This window comes from Bubalus bubalis, chromosome 22 (genome assembly GCF_019923935.1).
Source record: "Bubalus bubalis isolate 160015118507 breed Murrah chromosome 22, NDDB_SH_1, whole genome shotgun sequence".
Lineage (NCBI taxonomy): Eukaryota > Metazoa > Chordata > Mammalia > Artiodactyla > Bovidae > Bubalus > Bubalus bubalis.
The window spans coordinates 4787896-4803565 of record NC_059178.1 but is presented as its reverse complement, the minus strand read 5'-3'; the positions used below and the strand labels follow the sequence as shown (position 1 = coordinate 4803565).

Here is a 15670-nt window from a genome sequence, read left to right as displayed (position 1 = left end):
AGAAGCACAAAGTGAAACAGTATCGTGTCATTAAATGAACCCAGTGACACATTTTCCTTTTAACTTTGAAGTTTACTGTCAGGTCAGTTTGCTCTGTAACAGGTAGAATATATGTGAATGTTTATCTTATCGCAGCAGGTCATAGTCATTAAAAATTGATACTTTATTCAGCAAATTTACCATTCCTTTCACAAGGAATGACAGTGATGCCCACGATTTTCTTCAGGGGCATTTTTGACAGAGATCAGTTAGCCTTATAGGAACCCGTCAGGGCCGTTGGTGGGGAGCTGTTGTGCAGCTGGGCAGCTCTGAGGCACATGTGAGAGAGCACCAGGCCAGGCCCCAGGCCATGGAGGGGTGTCTGGCCATGGCCACCTCCCTTCTCTGAAATGACACACACCTGTAGACCGCAGCCTGTGTTACCAAGCACGTCTGGGCTGGAGGGGCCCTGTGGGGCTGATGCCCCCACACCCCATAGGCAGCCCTTCTGCCCTGGGTGGGAGGCACCCCCAAGCCCAGCCATGCCTCTCCCCATCCCTGGCCTTTGCCTCCACTGAGTTCAGGATTGCCTTCGTCACGTCCCAGCCATTGCTCTCCCTGTGGCCGTGTACTGACCGTGACAGTGGCTCCCGCGGGCACAGTGGTCAGGACCTCACAGGATCACAGTACTTGCTCCCCGGTCACACGGTGAACAGCCTCCAAGCTGTCCAGGAGCATCCGGGAGAGGGATGCTGTGAACCAGCAGCCCCACCCTCGGACCCCAACATGGTCCAGCCCCTCGCCTGGTCTCATCTGAACAACTCAGCTATTCCTGAACACCTCCCTCAGAGTCCTCTCCTCCAGTCAGTTCGCCCTCCCGCTGTCCGGGGACCTTTCTAAACGCAGTGCTCGCCAGTTTTTCCCTCCCTCACGTCTTCATGTGTCCTCTAGCCCCAGGGTGCTGTGCTCCCCATCACCGCGTGGGGCCGCATCACCTCCCCTCCGCCCCCAGGCCCCCCTTACCCTGGTCTTCTCTTCAGGCCCCCGAGCCTCTCCCCAGATCCAGCTTCTCAGCATCCTCTTTCCACCCCAATCTGTCCCCTTGTCAGCCTCCTGCTTCTGACCCCGAGTGAAGATGTCCTCCTTTGTGAGGTCACGCCTGCCCTTGACCCTGGATAGAATCAGTCACTTCCGGGCCCCCTGCCCTGCCCCCATCCCTGCTGCCGTCCATTCGTATCTCTGAGGTGTGGTCGCCATGGCCGCCGTATGTGGCTACAGAGCACTTGAAACCCAGATGGTCCAGAGCGAGGTGTGCTGTAGGCAAGAAACCTAGGCCAGATTTCAAAGTCTTCGTCAATGGTCTTTATGTTGATTATGTGTTGAGATGATAATATTTTGAATATCTTGGGTCAACTAAAAATACATCCTTAGAATTAATTCTTCCTGTTTATTTTTCTCAAATGGAACTTAAAAGTTTTCACGTTCTAGGTGTGGCTCCCATTACGTTTCTCGAGCTTAGGGCCGATTAGCTTCCATCCCTAGGTGGTGAGGGCACCAACTCTGTGCCTTTCAGGCCGGGCACAGTGGAGTGACCCCCTGCTTGAAGTGACCTCAGCAGAGCTGCTCACATTTCATGCGTCTGGTTCCCAAGTCTCTTCCCCAGTGTTTGTACTCCCCGAGTTTATTGGACCCTAAGTTCAGAGTATCAGGTTTGGCAGAAGTCTGTAATTCCTGTGGCCCTCAGCTGAACCCTGGCCTGGAAGATGCTCACCCTTGGAGGGGGGAGAGGACTGGACTGTGCCCTTGAGCTTCCTCCATCATCACCACCCCTCCCCCAGAGGGAGGGGAGATGTCAAGCCCATCTCACCCCTCGTGTGGAAGCCGGAGACCCCTGGAGAAGCGGGGAGCCCCGGAGCCTCCATAGCTCTGGCTTCTCATCCCAGTTTGCCTTGATCTGGTCATGCTCCTCGTTGAAGCCAGGCCGTTTCTGCTCAGCGGGTGTAGTCTTTGCCAGCGGGATGGTTCTTTGCTCTCTCCCCACCTCTGTTCTTGAATTCTGAATTTCAAGCAGTGTGTCCCTTAAAATAGAGGCGCTCATGACCATGCATCCAGCCAGCAAGATTTGGTTCTGCTCGCCTACCCAGCGTGAGTTTACGGGAGCCTATAAAAGTCCTGCGAGTTTGCTCTGACATCTTGTTGATGGGGAGGTCTTGTTTGTTGTTAGAAATAAGAGCCTGCGTTTCCAGGACACACCCTGTTCTGTTTTAGTGAATGGGAGGTTTCAGCCCTGACCTTTAAAAACTAAATGGCAGAGAGGCTGGTGGGGTGAAAACGGTATGCAAAAAAAATCCCTTTTGTCTGGATTTTGTGTTCTGGTGCATGTCGAGTGGATTTTGGTAAGAGCACGTGTGTTCAGGGGGTGTCATCACTCTACCTTTTTATTTATTTTTTTAGTGGAATGCCACCTGGCTGTTTGATTAAGGTAACTCTGACCATGTATTTTGAAACAATTCAAAGTCAGAAAGGCTTGGAAGTCAGAGGCACCAGGTGGTAAAATGTTGGACCTTGTGGTGCGTGGAACGAAACTCATGCTCTCTTCCTAAACTGCGGCAGCTGTGCTCTCAGAGGACAGACGCTGGAGTGCATGGAGGATGTGTAAGAAAGGATATTCCTCCATCCTTTCGGACATGACGGCAAAGGCGTCTCATGCTCCCTTGAGGAATGAGACAGCACCGAAAACTCAGTACATCTCCACTTCCAGGTGACTCTCCAGACAGTAGACTGTTGAGAGTCACTACATTTGTGACGTTTTATCTAAAAGCTTTTGCAAAAGTTTGCCAAGCCATTCATTATTTAAATAATTCAAAGTACATGCTTCAGAAGTCACTCTAAAAATAGAAGCTGTTTCCCTGTCTGGTCGTAGCTGTGTGCCTCACCAGGAAGCAGTGTTTACTGGTTTAGCAGCAAAACAAAGGTTGTTTTTCTGTCTCGCTATTAAGAGCTGGGAGGTTTACCTTGATTTATAATATATGAAGATCTAATCTTTCCATAAGGCTTCCCTGGTTGCTCAGTGGTAAAGAATACGCCTGTCAAGACAGGAGACTCAGGTTGGATCCCTGGGTCAGAAAAGGTCCCCTGGAGCAGGAAGTGGCAACCCACTCCAGTATTCTTGCCTGGGAAATCCCATGAACAGAGGAGCCTGGCGGGGCTATAGTTTATGGGATCGCAAAAGAGTTGGACATGACTTAGCAACTAAACAACAATCTTTCCATGTCTTTACTCTTAAATTCCTTTTCTGTGGCTGATGCCTGGTTCCTCTCTACTTCTCTTGCATTTGTCTTGAGAAATTCTCAGTGTAGTTTTCTTATCACTCCTTCGTGATTTCTGTGACATTGGTGGCACTGGATGGTTTTCACTGGCCAACACTGAGTAGCTTTCAAACTTGTGACTGTGGCAGGGCATAAGAAATGAATTTTACAAAACAGTTTAGGACATGCATTCATGTATGTATGTAACTGAAACAGATTACTTGAAACAGTACTTATATTTCCTGTGAGACTCTTTAATATTTTCTATTCCATTACACTGATGCTTCTTATGAATTACTAGTGGGATTGCAACTCACAATTAAAAACAAAAACACTGCCTTCACGTATAGCTCCTGTGTTACTTGCAGGTCATTCTGCCTTCTGAGAATCACCGGTCCTTTCTGATACAGCCTTTCCTGAAAAGTCTTCCTGCTGACCCAAGCTTTTCCTGCCAGCACCCCTCACTTGCAGGGCTCTTCTCCCCACAGAGTCCCCCTGCTCCCCTGCAGCCTGCATGTGAAACGCACAGCCCTAGCCTAGCGCTTGCATGGTGACCTCTGGTCATCAGTACATAGTAAGATTCAGATCACATCCTTCAAGTGCAGTGCCAACCTGAAGACCAGCCGTCTGTGTTGTTTCTTGAATGGGTGTTTTCTTTGAGAAACTGACGCTCATTTATTTTGTGAGGACAGCTAATCCTGGTGTCCAGTTCAAGGCTGGGAGCTCCCGCCCAGTGTGCACCAGAAGAAATGTCTGAGGGCTGCATTGGGGTTTCCCTGGAGCTGCTGTGATGGTCCCCAGGCTTCGGGGCCCAGTGACAGTCCCACACACCTCTCCATGGACATGGCACCCTTGTCTGTTCTTATTTAAAAAGGAACAGTTATTTTAAAGGGGCATGGGGGAGAGTGGGCCTATATGTAGTTAATCATCATTTGGAGCACAAACTCTGAGTTAGTGTCTGGTATATTTGACTTTTCTAGTGATGGAATATAGATTTTTGTTTCCCCTTACGCGACACATCTCAAGGGCTCCAGTTTGCGTTGTCATTACATTGGGAAAATATTTGATGGCTTGTCAGAAGGGAACATTTATAATTGTGTTTCTAGCCTGCACATTTTCAGCCTCTGGAACAGCATGACAGGTAATTGAGGTTGAAATCAACAGCATTTACCACTTTAAAATGAGCACAAGAAATGCCGGTGTGCACTGTGTGAAGTGGAAACTACTTTGGTTTTTGTACTTCCGTCTACGGGGTCCACAGAGTCGGACACGACTGAAGCGACTTAGCAGCAGCAGCAGCAGGGTTAACAGGGGAACTTCCCAGGTGGCTCAGCAGTAGAGAGCCCACCTGCCAATGCAGGAGATGCACGTTCAATCCCTGGGTGGGGACGATGCCTTGGAGAAGGAAATGGCAACCCACTCCAGTGTTCTTGCCTGGGAAATCCCATGGACAGAGGAGCCTGGCGGGCTACAGTCCATGGGATCACTAAAGAGTTGCACACGACTGAATAAATAAGAACAAGGGCTAACATGATGCTTGGTGGAAGTCATTTTGTAATGGGAGCTACTTCAACGCTTTGAATATTGTGTTCCATAACATCGGCGCAGGTCATCTTGTGGCAGTGCTGGCCTCAGGATGCTGTGATGGCCTCACCCTGGCTCCCCAGGGCCCGCAGGTGGGCCCGCTGCATCAGCACGCCCTGGCGTCCTGGAAACAGCCCTGCTTCTCATTTTGGTGCAGAGGCCACGCATTTTGACTCTCTGGTCACTCCTAGCACTCCTCAATAGTGATATTGGAGGCACGTTTTATCATTGGTGTAGTGTTACTAATCTAAATATTCTACATTGCTTGAAATGTCTGTAGTTCTGGCAACAGTGGGATGTTTTGAAACCTAGATCTCACCAGCATGTTCCAGTGACCAGTGAATCACTTGTTTAAGCCAATTCCTCCCAACCATGTGTTGTTCTATACACTTGATCCCCATTTTATTTTTAAAATGATTTTATTACCGTTATCCTTGATGTAAACCAGAAAATAAGAGCCTTGTGTTTAATGGTGAGGTTGCCTCATCGTCTTCTGTTACAGGAATTGTTGTGTTTCTTTTTTTTTTTTTTTTTTAATGTAATGAGAAAGATTGTTAAGGTACAAGTGAAGCCATCTAGCTTTGCAGCGAGTACCGTGGGGATCCATTAAACTGCTCCTTTGAGGCATGGAGCCGAGTTGGAACAAGAGGTTTTGTTAAAGATAACATGCCAGATGGGCATTTTAGGCAGAACCGTCCTCCCCAAAGCCTCATATACTGTGCTGTAATCCAAGTCCCTTCTCATCCACACTGTTGAGAGCCAGCATCCTGATGAGAAGGCCAAGGCTGGTGCCCAGCCGAGTTGTCCTGCTGTTACCGAGATGTGGGACAAAGTATTGGTTAAGAGCTGAGACTCTGGAACCAGTCTACCCAGCTAGGAACCTCTGTGGTCTCTAGGTTCCCCATCTGTAAAAGGGGCATAGTGAGCGTGCCCCTCCACTACAGCTGCTCACCGAGGACTCGGCGCACCTGACGCAGCACCTGCTTTGCTACTGTGGCCCTCAGGGGCCAGCGCCTGCCTCCAGGTCAGGCGGTGAGCTCATCTGACGGGTTCAGGAGTCTAACATCTCCCTCGGAAAACAGCGCAGGCATGTGGATGTTTTGTGAATTTTTGTGACAATGTACTTCAAGTTAACAATTGATAGGGTAGCCAAAGAGAGCAGATTATGAAACAGAGCTCCGGGATCAAACTGCCTCCTTCTGATGGTGGCCTCCCCGAGTCCTTTTCCTTCATAGCACCAGCACCAGTAGCCGGCCAGGAGAGGGACAAGCGTAGAACCTCATCACTCTCATTAGGTAGACACACAGTCTATAGTCAGGAGGCAGACAGCTCTGAGTTTCTATTAGTGGAATTAACTGACATGTACACAATGAAATCAGCCACATTCAGAATGGGACTGCTCCCTAGCTGTCTGGACAGTGAAGATGTGTGTGCTGACTGTCGCTTGTTAAGAGGCACATCTTTGGCGCCACCCGGCGTTGTGCATGGTGGGCGGAGGCAGATGCATCTGAGGAGATAGGAGAAAGCAGAGCCTCATCAGAAGGGTGGGGACTCTTCCCGGGCTTTGGCACACTCAGCCGGTGGTGACGTTGATCTTTCGTTACCCTTCACGTAATCTAGAGGAGATAGACAGCTTTCTAGTCGATCAGATTTTTTAAATTACTTAAAAGGATATTCTAAGTATGGAGCAAATCATTGCAGTAAATCTCGTTCACATTTACCTGCTGCCACTTGTTAAATGCAAGAGAATTTTTTTCAAGGGCGTTTGAAAAGTTCATTTTATAAATTAGAAAATTTCACAGTAAAGACTGAAAATAAGAGCCCAGAGTTTGGAATTTGGAACTCTGGATTCTCTCTTGGGCTCCTCCTCAAGCTGGTAGTAGGACAAGTCTGATGGTGTCTGTGAAGAACTTTCTATCATAGGTGTTTGCACGTGGGCGTTTTTGTGGTTTTTTTGATGAGGTTGACGAGGGTGGCGGACGTCGTCGTCACGTTTCTTCCGATTCACATCGCGGCCCATCTGGGAATCGGGCTGTGACACATGCCCCTAAAGCAGGACATTGTGTCCGATGGCTTGTTGGACACCCCAGGGTCCAGGCCAGGGCCCCTGACCCCGACTTTAAGACTTGCCATGACTCCCAGAGTCTGAAAGGGCACATGTGAGCTTATCCACATAAATTTTCATTGAGGCCTGTGCAGTAGATGTAGATAGGAAGAAGTACCATGTGTCCAAAATTACAACCAGTAGATAATCCACGAACTTAGATTGTGAAGCAGTATAATTACTAGGTTGAAAGTTCAGGGCCATTTTTTTAATAAGTAATGTACAAGATGTATTAGTAACTGGCTTCTATACTCCTTCCCAAGACTCAGCTCTCAAGGAGCTCCTTCATTTATTACACTTTATAAATATTCATGAAAATTGGCCCCAACGTTTCTTTACTGACTTCTCTTTAAACTGGGCCAGCTGTGCCCCCAGGCCCTCTGGAATCCCAGGTATCCCTTCCCTGGCTGACTGCCTGCTCCCCAAGTCCAAGAGAGGCTCTGTCTCCAGTCTGTTGGGTGATCAATGCCCTGCAGGATGTCTGCCAGCTGAAGATCAGGTGTGTGAGGCCTTGGGCTCACCCATCTCCAAGGCAACAACCATCTGTGGCTCACCTGGGCCTCTACCTTCAACCCATCCCCACCACTCTCCCAGGTCAGACCCTGGACCTTTCTCTATTTGTAAAGAAACACGTTTAAGAACGTTGACACTCACTCAATAGATGAAAACACTAATTATTTTCTCTCTTCTTAACAGACACGGGACGACTTCCTGGGACAGGTGGACATACCCCTTAGTCATCTCCCGGTAAGAACGGTTGTCTGCTTTATAACACATGCAGTGAACGGCAGTTTCTGTCTGCAATTCAGGGGTATTTTCAGGGCAGTATTTCCTCCACACTGTGGAGAAGGCTGAAATGAAACACAGATACTGTGAGCCTGACCCCTTCTAGAAGGTGGTCCTTTCAAGAGGCTAGGAGATCACTTTAATTGTAAAAACCAGGTGTCCTTGAACCATCTACAGATACCTATCAGCGTCACCAGCTACTTTCTTATCTCGTCTTCCTTTGTCACGTCATACAAAACAGCTGCCTGCTTCTGCCAAACCCCTTCTCCTTGTCACTGGAATGTCCTTGCTTTCAAGTTCATCCTTCGGCTCTAGTCACGTGTGTGTTCCCTTTGTCTGGAATTGTACACGCTGTTTCTCCTGCACTTCATCTGCACAGACTGTGTTTCCATGACTTTGGTTATGGCTTTCTTGGTTGGCACAGAGACAGAAGGAAAGATGCTCTTGCTCCTAAGTGGACTTGTCAGCTGGAAAGACTCTGGTTTCAGAAACGATACTGGGTCAGCACGTGTGCTGTTGCTAGTAAGCCTCTGCTGAAACGTGTAGCAAAAGGACGGGGGCCGTTGACCGTGACTGAGCTGAAGGGTGACTCCCGCGTGTTCCAGTACCTACCGAATGGGGGCCCAGGCCTCCCTGGCGAAAGTAAACGGCCTTGTGCTCCGGCTCTCCTCCCCCTGCCACGGGGCATCATGAAGTGCCCTCAGTAGCACCTTCTCATTGTGCCCAGTCGTGTCTCACTCTCTGAGACCCCATGGACTGGAGCCCGCCAGGCTCCTCTGTCCATGGAATTCTCCAGGCAAGAATATGGGATTGGGTAGCCATTCCCTTCTCCAGGGGAATCTTCCCAACTCAGGGATCAAACCTAGGTCTCCTGCATTGCAAGCAGATTCTTTACCATCTGAGCCACCAAGGAAACCCCCACAATAGCAGCTACGAGAGACTGAGTCAAATGTTTCTGCCTTCCAAGGGCATTATTAAAAAATGCTCAATGTGAGCAAACAGCATAAATCGTCTATAAACTCAAGTGGCCCATACCACCTAGTGCGAGCCTGCCACTGTGTTGAGGCTGCAGCTGCCACCCTCTGTTAGAGACCAAGAAAGGCCGTCTTACCAAGGAAGCTCTTGGAGGGCTGGTGTGAAGGACTGTGACGGCAAGCACTTTACTCCTGTTTACTCAGCGGAGCTATTAGGGACGAAAGGTTTGAAGCTCGTTCCCTTCCTGAAGATTGGAAACAGCAGTAGTGACATTAGAATATCTTTGTTTATTTCTGCATAAAAACCTGAAGCTTCAAGATGCTTGCGGAAAGTGGTCGTATGCACAAGACGGATTCCGTGAGCCCTCAGAGCGCTGATTGTCCTTTCACGGTCCCACTGAGAGTGTAGGGATGTCCCCACCTTGTGCAGAAAGATTGTTCATGTGTTTCTACGTCAGTGGGTCTTCTCTCCATGCTCTTCAGGCTAAAGCTGTAATCACCTCACATTTTTAGACGGTGTTGGTTGGTTGGCCACTTCTTACATGGGTGTCCCCAACCACCCTTTTCCCTAACATAAAAACCGCATTACAGGGACTTTGCTGGTAGTCCAGTGGCTAAGACTCCATGCTCCCAAAGCAGGGCGCCCAGGTTCAATCCCAGGGAACTAGATCCCACATGCCATAAGTAAGACCCAGCACAGCCAAATAAGTAAATATCAAAACACACACATACATCATAGTCAAGGCAAATTATGTACTGATATTCTCTTAACAGGTGCAGCTGGAATTTTTGAACAACCTGCTCCAGCAGTTCCTTGTTTTGAGAGAACGGGCATGGGTTGGTTTTGAAAGGTTGAGGGGAGCTCTCAGAGGATAGAAGAGTGTTTCTCTTCAGAGACAAGTCAGTAGAGAGAATATTTTTACCTTTGGAGTTGGGTGGAGGCAAGAGTGAGCTTTCAGAGAAGGAAAGGCTCCAGGCCAGAATAGAAACCAACCGGTTCAAGAGTGGAGCAGCGAGCGCTCAGAGAGGGCTGAGGCCTTGAGCGTGAGCTGAGCCAGCTGAGTGTGGAGACCGGTGTTGGGTCTCCAGGATGAGTGTGCCCTGGAGCACCATGTCTCCTCCTTAAGACTGACTGGCTTTGTGGAGCCCAGGACAGTCCTCAGGATGGGTCACACGGGACGCAAAAGGAGAGGCGAAGGTGCATTCTTCATCCTCTAAGCGGAAGTGGAACCCAGCCGGCGTGTTCTCAGTGGACACGGCTTTGACCCCAGGATTTGAGGTGTTCTCAAGTGTATGTTCGATCCTTTGTGTAGGACCCTCATGGGGAAGTTGCACAGTTAATGTTGTATGATAACACAGGTGTGAGTATGTGAAATGGATGCTAGCATTTGAATATATTTTGTGGGTAGATAATGGATTCTCTTTTCTTAATAGCTACATGACCACTGTCAAGGCTATATGGCCTGTGGATTCAGTGATGTTTAATATCAAATTTTAGGTAAAAGAATTTAGGAAAGTTGTCTCCTGGTCATGAGGGAAGGTAGTGCAGAGCGGTCCTGTGGTAGTGAGGTGCTGCCTGGGCCTCCTCAGACTCTGAGGAATCAGATTGGGCATCTGGTTATTAATTAATTCCAGACAGCCCCATTCCCTGATAGAGGATTTATTCCTTTCACAGATGTTTGCTGATACAGACATGATTCTAATCTCTGAGGAGAAATCAGTGACGCAAGTTCCTCCCTCACGTGTCTCAGCAGGGCCACCATCACCATAAACATGTGTTAGTCGAGCATTTGAAATGTGGCTATGTGACTAGAGAATGGAATTTATCATTTTATTTCAAGTCATTAAAGTTTACATTTAGAAGCTACATGTGGCAATATGGCCCCCTCTTTCAGACCAGATTCCCCCAGCTTAGGTGAAAACTGTATGGTTCTGAATTCCGTTTTCCTGAGCTGATAATTCTGCCTGTTGGAGAGAGCTGGGGGTGGAGGGGTTCTCACACCCAAGTTTTACGTGTGCGTACTATCGCTTCTGTCGTGTCCACCTCTTTGCAACCCCATGGACTGTAGCCCCCAACCAGGCTCCTCTGTCCCTGGGATAGTCTAGGCAAGAATACTGGAGTGGGTTATGATGGCCTCCTCCAAAGGATCTTCCCAGTCTGGGGCTCAAACCCATGTCTCTTTCATCTCCTCATTGGCAAGTGAATTCTTTACCACTAGCCAGAATTATCGGTCAGGATTCAGTTTTTTTCCCCCTACCTGAATACAGCTGCTGGTGGATACTGGCATTGCAGTGTAGAACCGTGCTCTTAAGTCCTTAGGAACGTCTCTCCTAAGCTGTCCTCACACCTGTAAATTCCCCGACCTCGAGAAGCCTACCAGGAAAACCAGAGGGTCAGGGCAAGCCTACTTCCGGTTTATTCTGGTTTAGGAGCAGACCCATCCGTAGACACACGAGCCAAGTTATATGCACTTGAGCATCTCAGAGCACTCACAGCCGTGCTCCTCAGCCCATTGCCCACTGTTGGTTCCCTGGATAATTAACTGTGTGCACTCCTGGGCCTTGGGGGCCATTGGGACGGTCCGGCTTGGAGTTCTTCTGCCAGGGAGACAAGCAGAGGAGGCCCCTGGAAACAGAGAGACCAGTCCGGGAGGGCCGTGTGAAGCCGAGATGCACTCTGCGTGTTAAAGCGTCAGTACTCCCGTCAGTGACCACAGTGGCCCTGGAGGCTGGTGTTGGCTCCATGTTTGCCCTTAAACAGGAAGGAGTAAAGAGACATAATGAGAAGGAAAAGTCGCATCTTTCCCCCCTTTTATTATGAATTCCCCAGTGCTTTATCAAATGCTTCCAGATGAGAGAAAATGATTTTGACTTGTCACTCATTTTCATTCTTGGCTCTCGGGCCAGTTCTGCCAGTTTTATTTGTGGAAGGGGGAAAAAATAGGATAGGAAATAGACCCAGGGCGTTTAAAATGGTAGGGATCTCTGTTTCCTTGGCTTCTGTTCCAAATATGCCACTCATCTTTAATATTTTTTTTTTCCGTTTTACTTACTATTGAGTGTGCATGCATGCTAAATCGCTTTAGTTGTGTCCAGTTCTTTGCAACCCTATGGACCTTAGCCCCTCCCCCCCATGGCATTCTCCAGACAAGAACACTGGAGTGGGTTGCCGTGCTCCCTCCAGGAGATCTTCCGGACCCAGGGATCCAACCAGCATCTCCTGCGTTGGCAGGCAGGTTCTTTACCACTAGCGCCATCTGGGAAGCCCACTGTTGAGGTTGGGAGTGAGTAAAAGAGAGGGAACAGGGAGAGTAAATGAGGTTAGTCGTCTGACCTTTTATGCAGATCTGAAAATTAAGAAAACATAGATTCCTATTCACAGAAGTCTCCAAATGTCAAGCTTTAAAAGATCTCTCAGGAATAGTTGACTTGGAGCCTGGAGATGGGTAGGTTGCCTTGGTAGCCTTAATAAGTTAGTAATCCTTTATGGGACTCTTGTTTGTCTCACCTATAAGATGAGAGTATTCATGTAGATGATGCCAGGTTTCCATCCAGCTCTGTGAAAATGCGTCTTCGCTGTCCATGGCACTAGCTGGCATTAGCTGTCCGTGGCGCTCACTAAGCAGAGGCACTGCGACCATGACGACGTGTGTGTTGCCTGGGAGACTTGGGCAGCACAACACACATGGTGGAGGTAGAGGCTGTGCTCTCCTGATGTCTGTACTGCAGCTGAAACAAAGCTCCTCTATTTTATTTCTCCAGTGCATCACCAAAAGTGACCTTAGCTATAACTATCCTATTCTGACCTTTTTTTAAGAAACAGTATCATTTTTTACATGTTTATTAAATTCTGTGTGTCATTCCCCAAAAGTTCAGACAATATTTTATGACTTCTCCTTAATAATTACTTAGAAGACAAAAATAGCTCCAAGACTTGTATTAACAACAGAATGACATTTCTGGCAGGTGTTTGCCATTTACACCTCTGAAACTTGTCTTGATTCTTCTATCAGTGTCTTCCCTGTCCTTTGAGCCCTTTCCCATCACCCCTCCTAGACGCAAAATCTCTATCTGTGGAAAACACACTGAGGTAGAGAGAGCTGTTTCAAAACACGAATTTCTCTTATATTAGTCAGGTGCCACTCCAGGCAACCAGGGCTACCTTGAATTTCTAGCTTTCCTACAGTGAGGCAGCGTCGGGATGGCAGCGCTATTTGTCATCTTAATTGTACTGGAAGGGACTCAAATGATGAACACCCCTCTTATAATTCCAGCTGGTACCAGGGTGATGGTTCTGTCTCACGTGTACAGAATTCAGTATTCAGAGCTTAGAGGGACTTGAGAGACCATTTGTCCATTCCCTGTATTTTACGGGTGGGGACCCCTGGGCGCACAGAGGTCGGTGACTTGCACAGTGATCTGCAGGCTGACCAGACCAGAGGTCTCCAACATTGATCTGTGGTGCAGTCAGGGGGGCAGAGGGGCTCAGTCTGAGGCTTGGGTGCTTTTAGCTATTGCATCCCTCTTTTGAGTCTAGGGTCCTGATAAGGCCATTCCCTTCCACTTGCCCACAAAGTTATTTTTCACATTTACATATATGTCAAGTAACTGCAGTTCTGTTTAAAGCAATAAATCTTTATAAGGTGAAATTGCTGTGTAACCAAAAGCTTTTTTTGAATGCTCGCGGCCTGGGTGGGGATAGAGGAGGCATCTATTTTTTTTGAATGCTCGCGGCCTGGGTGGGGGTAGAGGAGGCATCTATTTTTTTTGAATGCTCGCGGCCTGGGGTGGGGGTAGAGGAGGCATCTGTTTTTTTTGAATGCTCGCGGCCTGGGGTGGGGGTAGAGGAGGCATCTGTTTTTTTTGAATGCTCGCGGCCTGGGTGGGGGTAGAGGAGGCATCTATTTTTTTTGAATGCTCGCGGCCTGGGGTGGGGGTAGAGGAGGCATCTGTTTTTTTTGAATGCTCGCGGCCTGGGTGGGGGTAGAGGAGGCATCTGTTTTTTTTGAATGCTCGCGGCCTGGGTGGGGGTAGAGGAGGCATCTGTTTTTTTTGAATGCTCGCGGCCTGGGTGGGGGTAGAGGAGGCATCTATTTTGGCCACTGGCGCTGTTAGCGTCAAGCTGTTTGAGGTGGCTTTCTCCCAGCAACACTCTCAGGGAGTCTTCCCTGGGCGTTTCTCCAGGGACTGGGATCCAGCAGGAACTGAATAGTGCCAGGAAGAATCCTGTTGTCAGAGATGACCATCTTGTTCATGCTGGAGAATTTCCATGGAGGTGAATTCTCATCTTCTAATGCCCTGTCTTTATTGCAGAGCACTGAATTGATAGTGTTCACAAGTGACATGAAAATGTGGAATTGACTGATGATGATAACAGCTGACGTTTGATAAGTGTGCCAGGAACCCTTGTGAGGACTTTTTATGGACCAGCTCAGTTGATCGATTTAATTGTGACAATTCTATAAGCTCCTGTTACCGCCCCACTCCGTGGATGAGGGCACTGAGGCACAGAGAAGTCAAGACTTTGCCCTTGGCCACGTGGCTTTGTAGGTAGCAAAGCCAGAGCACAGACCTAGGATGTCTACTGCTTGAGTCTGTGTGGTGTTTGTCATTTAAACTGTGTAGTGTATGGACAGTTCTGTTTTTAGAGTCCCTGTAAGCTCTGACTTTGTGTGTGTGTGTGTGTGTGTGTGTGTCTAACTTCAGAAAAAAGTCTTGAGAATATAGCTAACTCTGCTTAGTGAGGGTGGATTTTTGTGGCCTTAGCAGTTTACTGGAGATCAGGTGAATTAATCAGCTACTTCGTGCTTCCTTTGTGCCAGACAGTGCTCTTGGCACCAAGAATACAGTGGCAGGCAAATCCAAGTCTCTGATCTTACAAGGTAATATTCTGTAGGTGATAAGATGATAAACTGGTAGATACATAAATAAGCATAAATACATAAAATAGCGGAATTAAATCGGGACAGTTGAAGATGAGAAAGGGAGGCTGTGATGGTGACTTAGGATGCGAAGTCTGAGGATGTGACTTGGGATTCTGGACTTGGATGGCAAAGTAGAGACCGCCGTGGCCGTCTGAAGTCAGGGATGTCCAGCAGAAGGACCGGTGAGGGAGGAGTTAGACGACATGCACGCAGGACAGATGAGGTCAGGAGGGGTGGTGATGGTTCAGTCGCTCAGTCATGTCCGACTCTGTGACCCCAGGGACTGCACCACAGGCTTCCCTGTCCTTCACCGTCTCCCAGTGGAGTCGGGGGTGAATGCAGAGACTGGTTCCCAATGAGATGAGAGATAGTGAAGAACCAGACCACGTTTAACCTCGTAGGTCCATAAGGAAGAATTTTCAGCCTATTATAAGCAGACTAGGAAGCCATTGAAAGTTTAAAGCAGAGAATGATATAAAAGATAATATTACAAATATAAATGCACACATATGCCCTTCTGATTTATAATAAATCATTTTGCTGTGGTGTGTCCCTCTTGCTGCAAAGATATTTTAAATTGTGTTTAATTAAGGAGCCTAGGTATTTGAAGTTTTACTGCATGTAATATTTTTATTTTTTTGAAATAATATTATTATATTTATTTCAATAAAAATATTAGTTTTATTCCTACTGATAATAGTTGCTATGTTTGAACATACCAGTCACTGTGGATTTACATACATTGACTCAAGCGTCACAAAATTCTAATAATAAGCATGAACATTTCCATTTTATAGACAAAGAAACTGAAGTTAAAAGAGAGTAAGCAACAGCGTTATTAGCACTATAACCAGGCTTTGAACCTAGATCTGTCCCTGCTCTTACACACAATTACATCCAACTCAGGCTGCAAGGTATATAAAAGTCTACATAGTAATTCTAGAAAATATTATAACTTGTGGTCTACCCTTACTACATAATTTTTTAATTAGTTTATTTTAATTGGAGGCT

At 47.7% G+C, this 15670-nt stretch overlaps 1 protein-coding gene across 11 annotated transcripts in view; it reads left to right on the top strand.

The window, feature by feature from the left end:
* NEDD4L (NEDD4 like E3 ubiquitin protein ligase) overlaps nucleotides 1–15670 on the top strand; it is a 379669-nt gene that overhangs the window by 286436 nt on the left and 77563 nt on the right. For all 11 annotated transcript variants that reach the window (XM_025273167.3, XM_025273168.3, XM_025273169.3 and 8 more), the window contains one exon: nucleotides 7672–7722. In XM_025273167.3, coding sequence (XP_025128952.1) covers nucleotides 7672–7722 — 51 coding nt within the window. The remainder of the gene's footprint in view (nucleotides 1–7671; nucleotides 7723–15670) is intronic.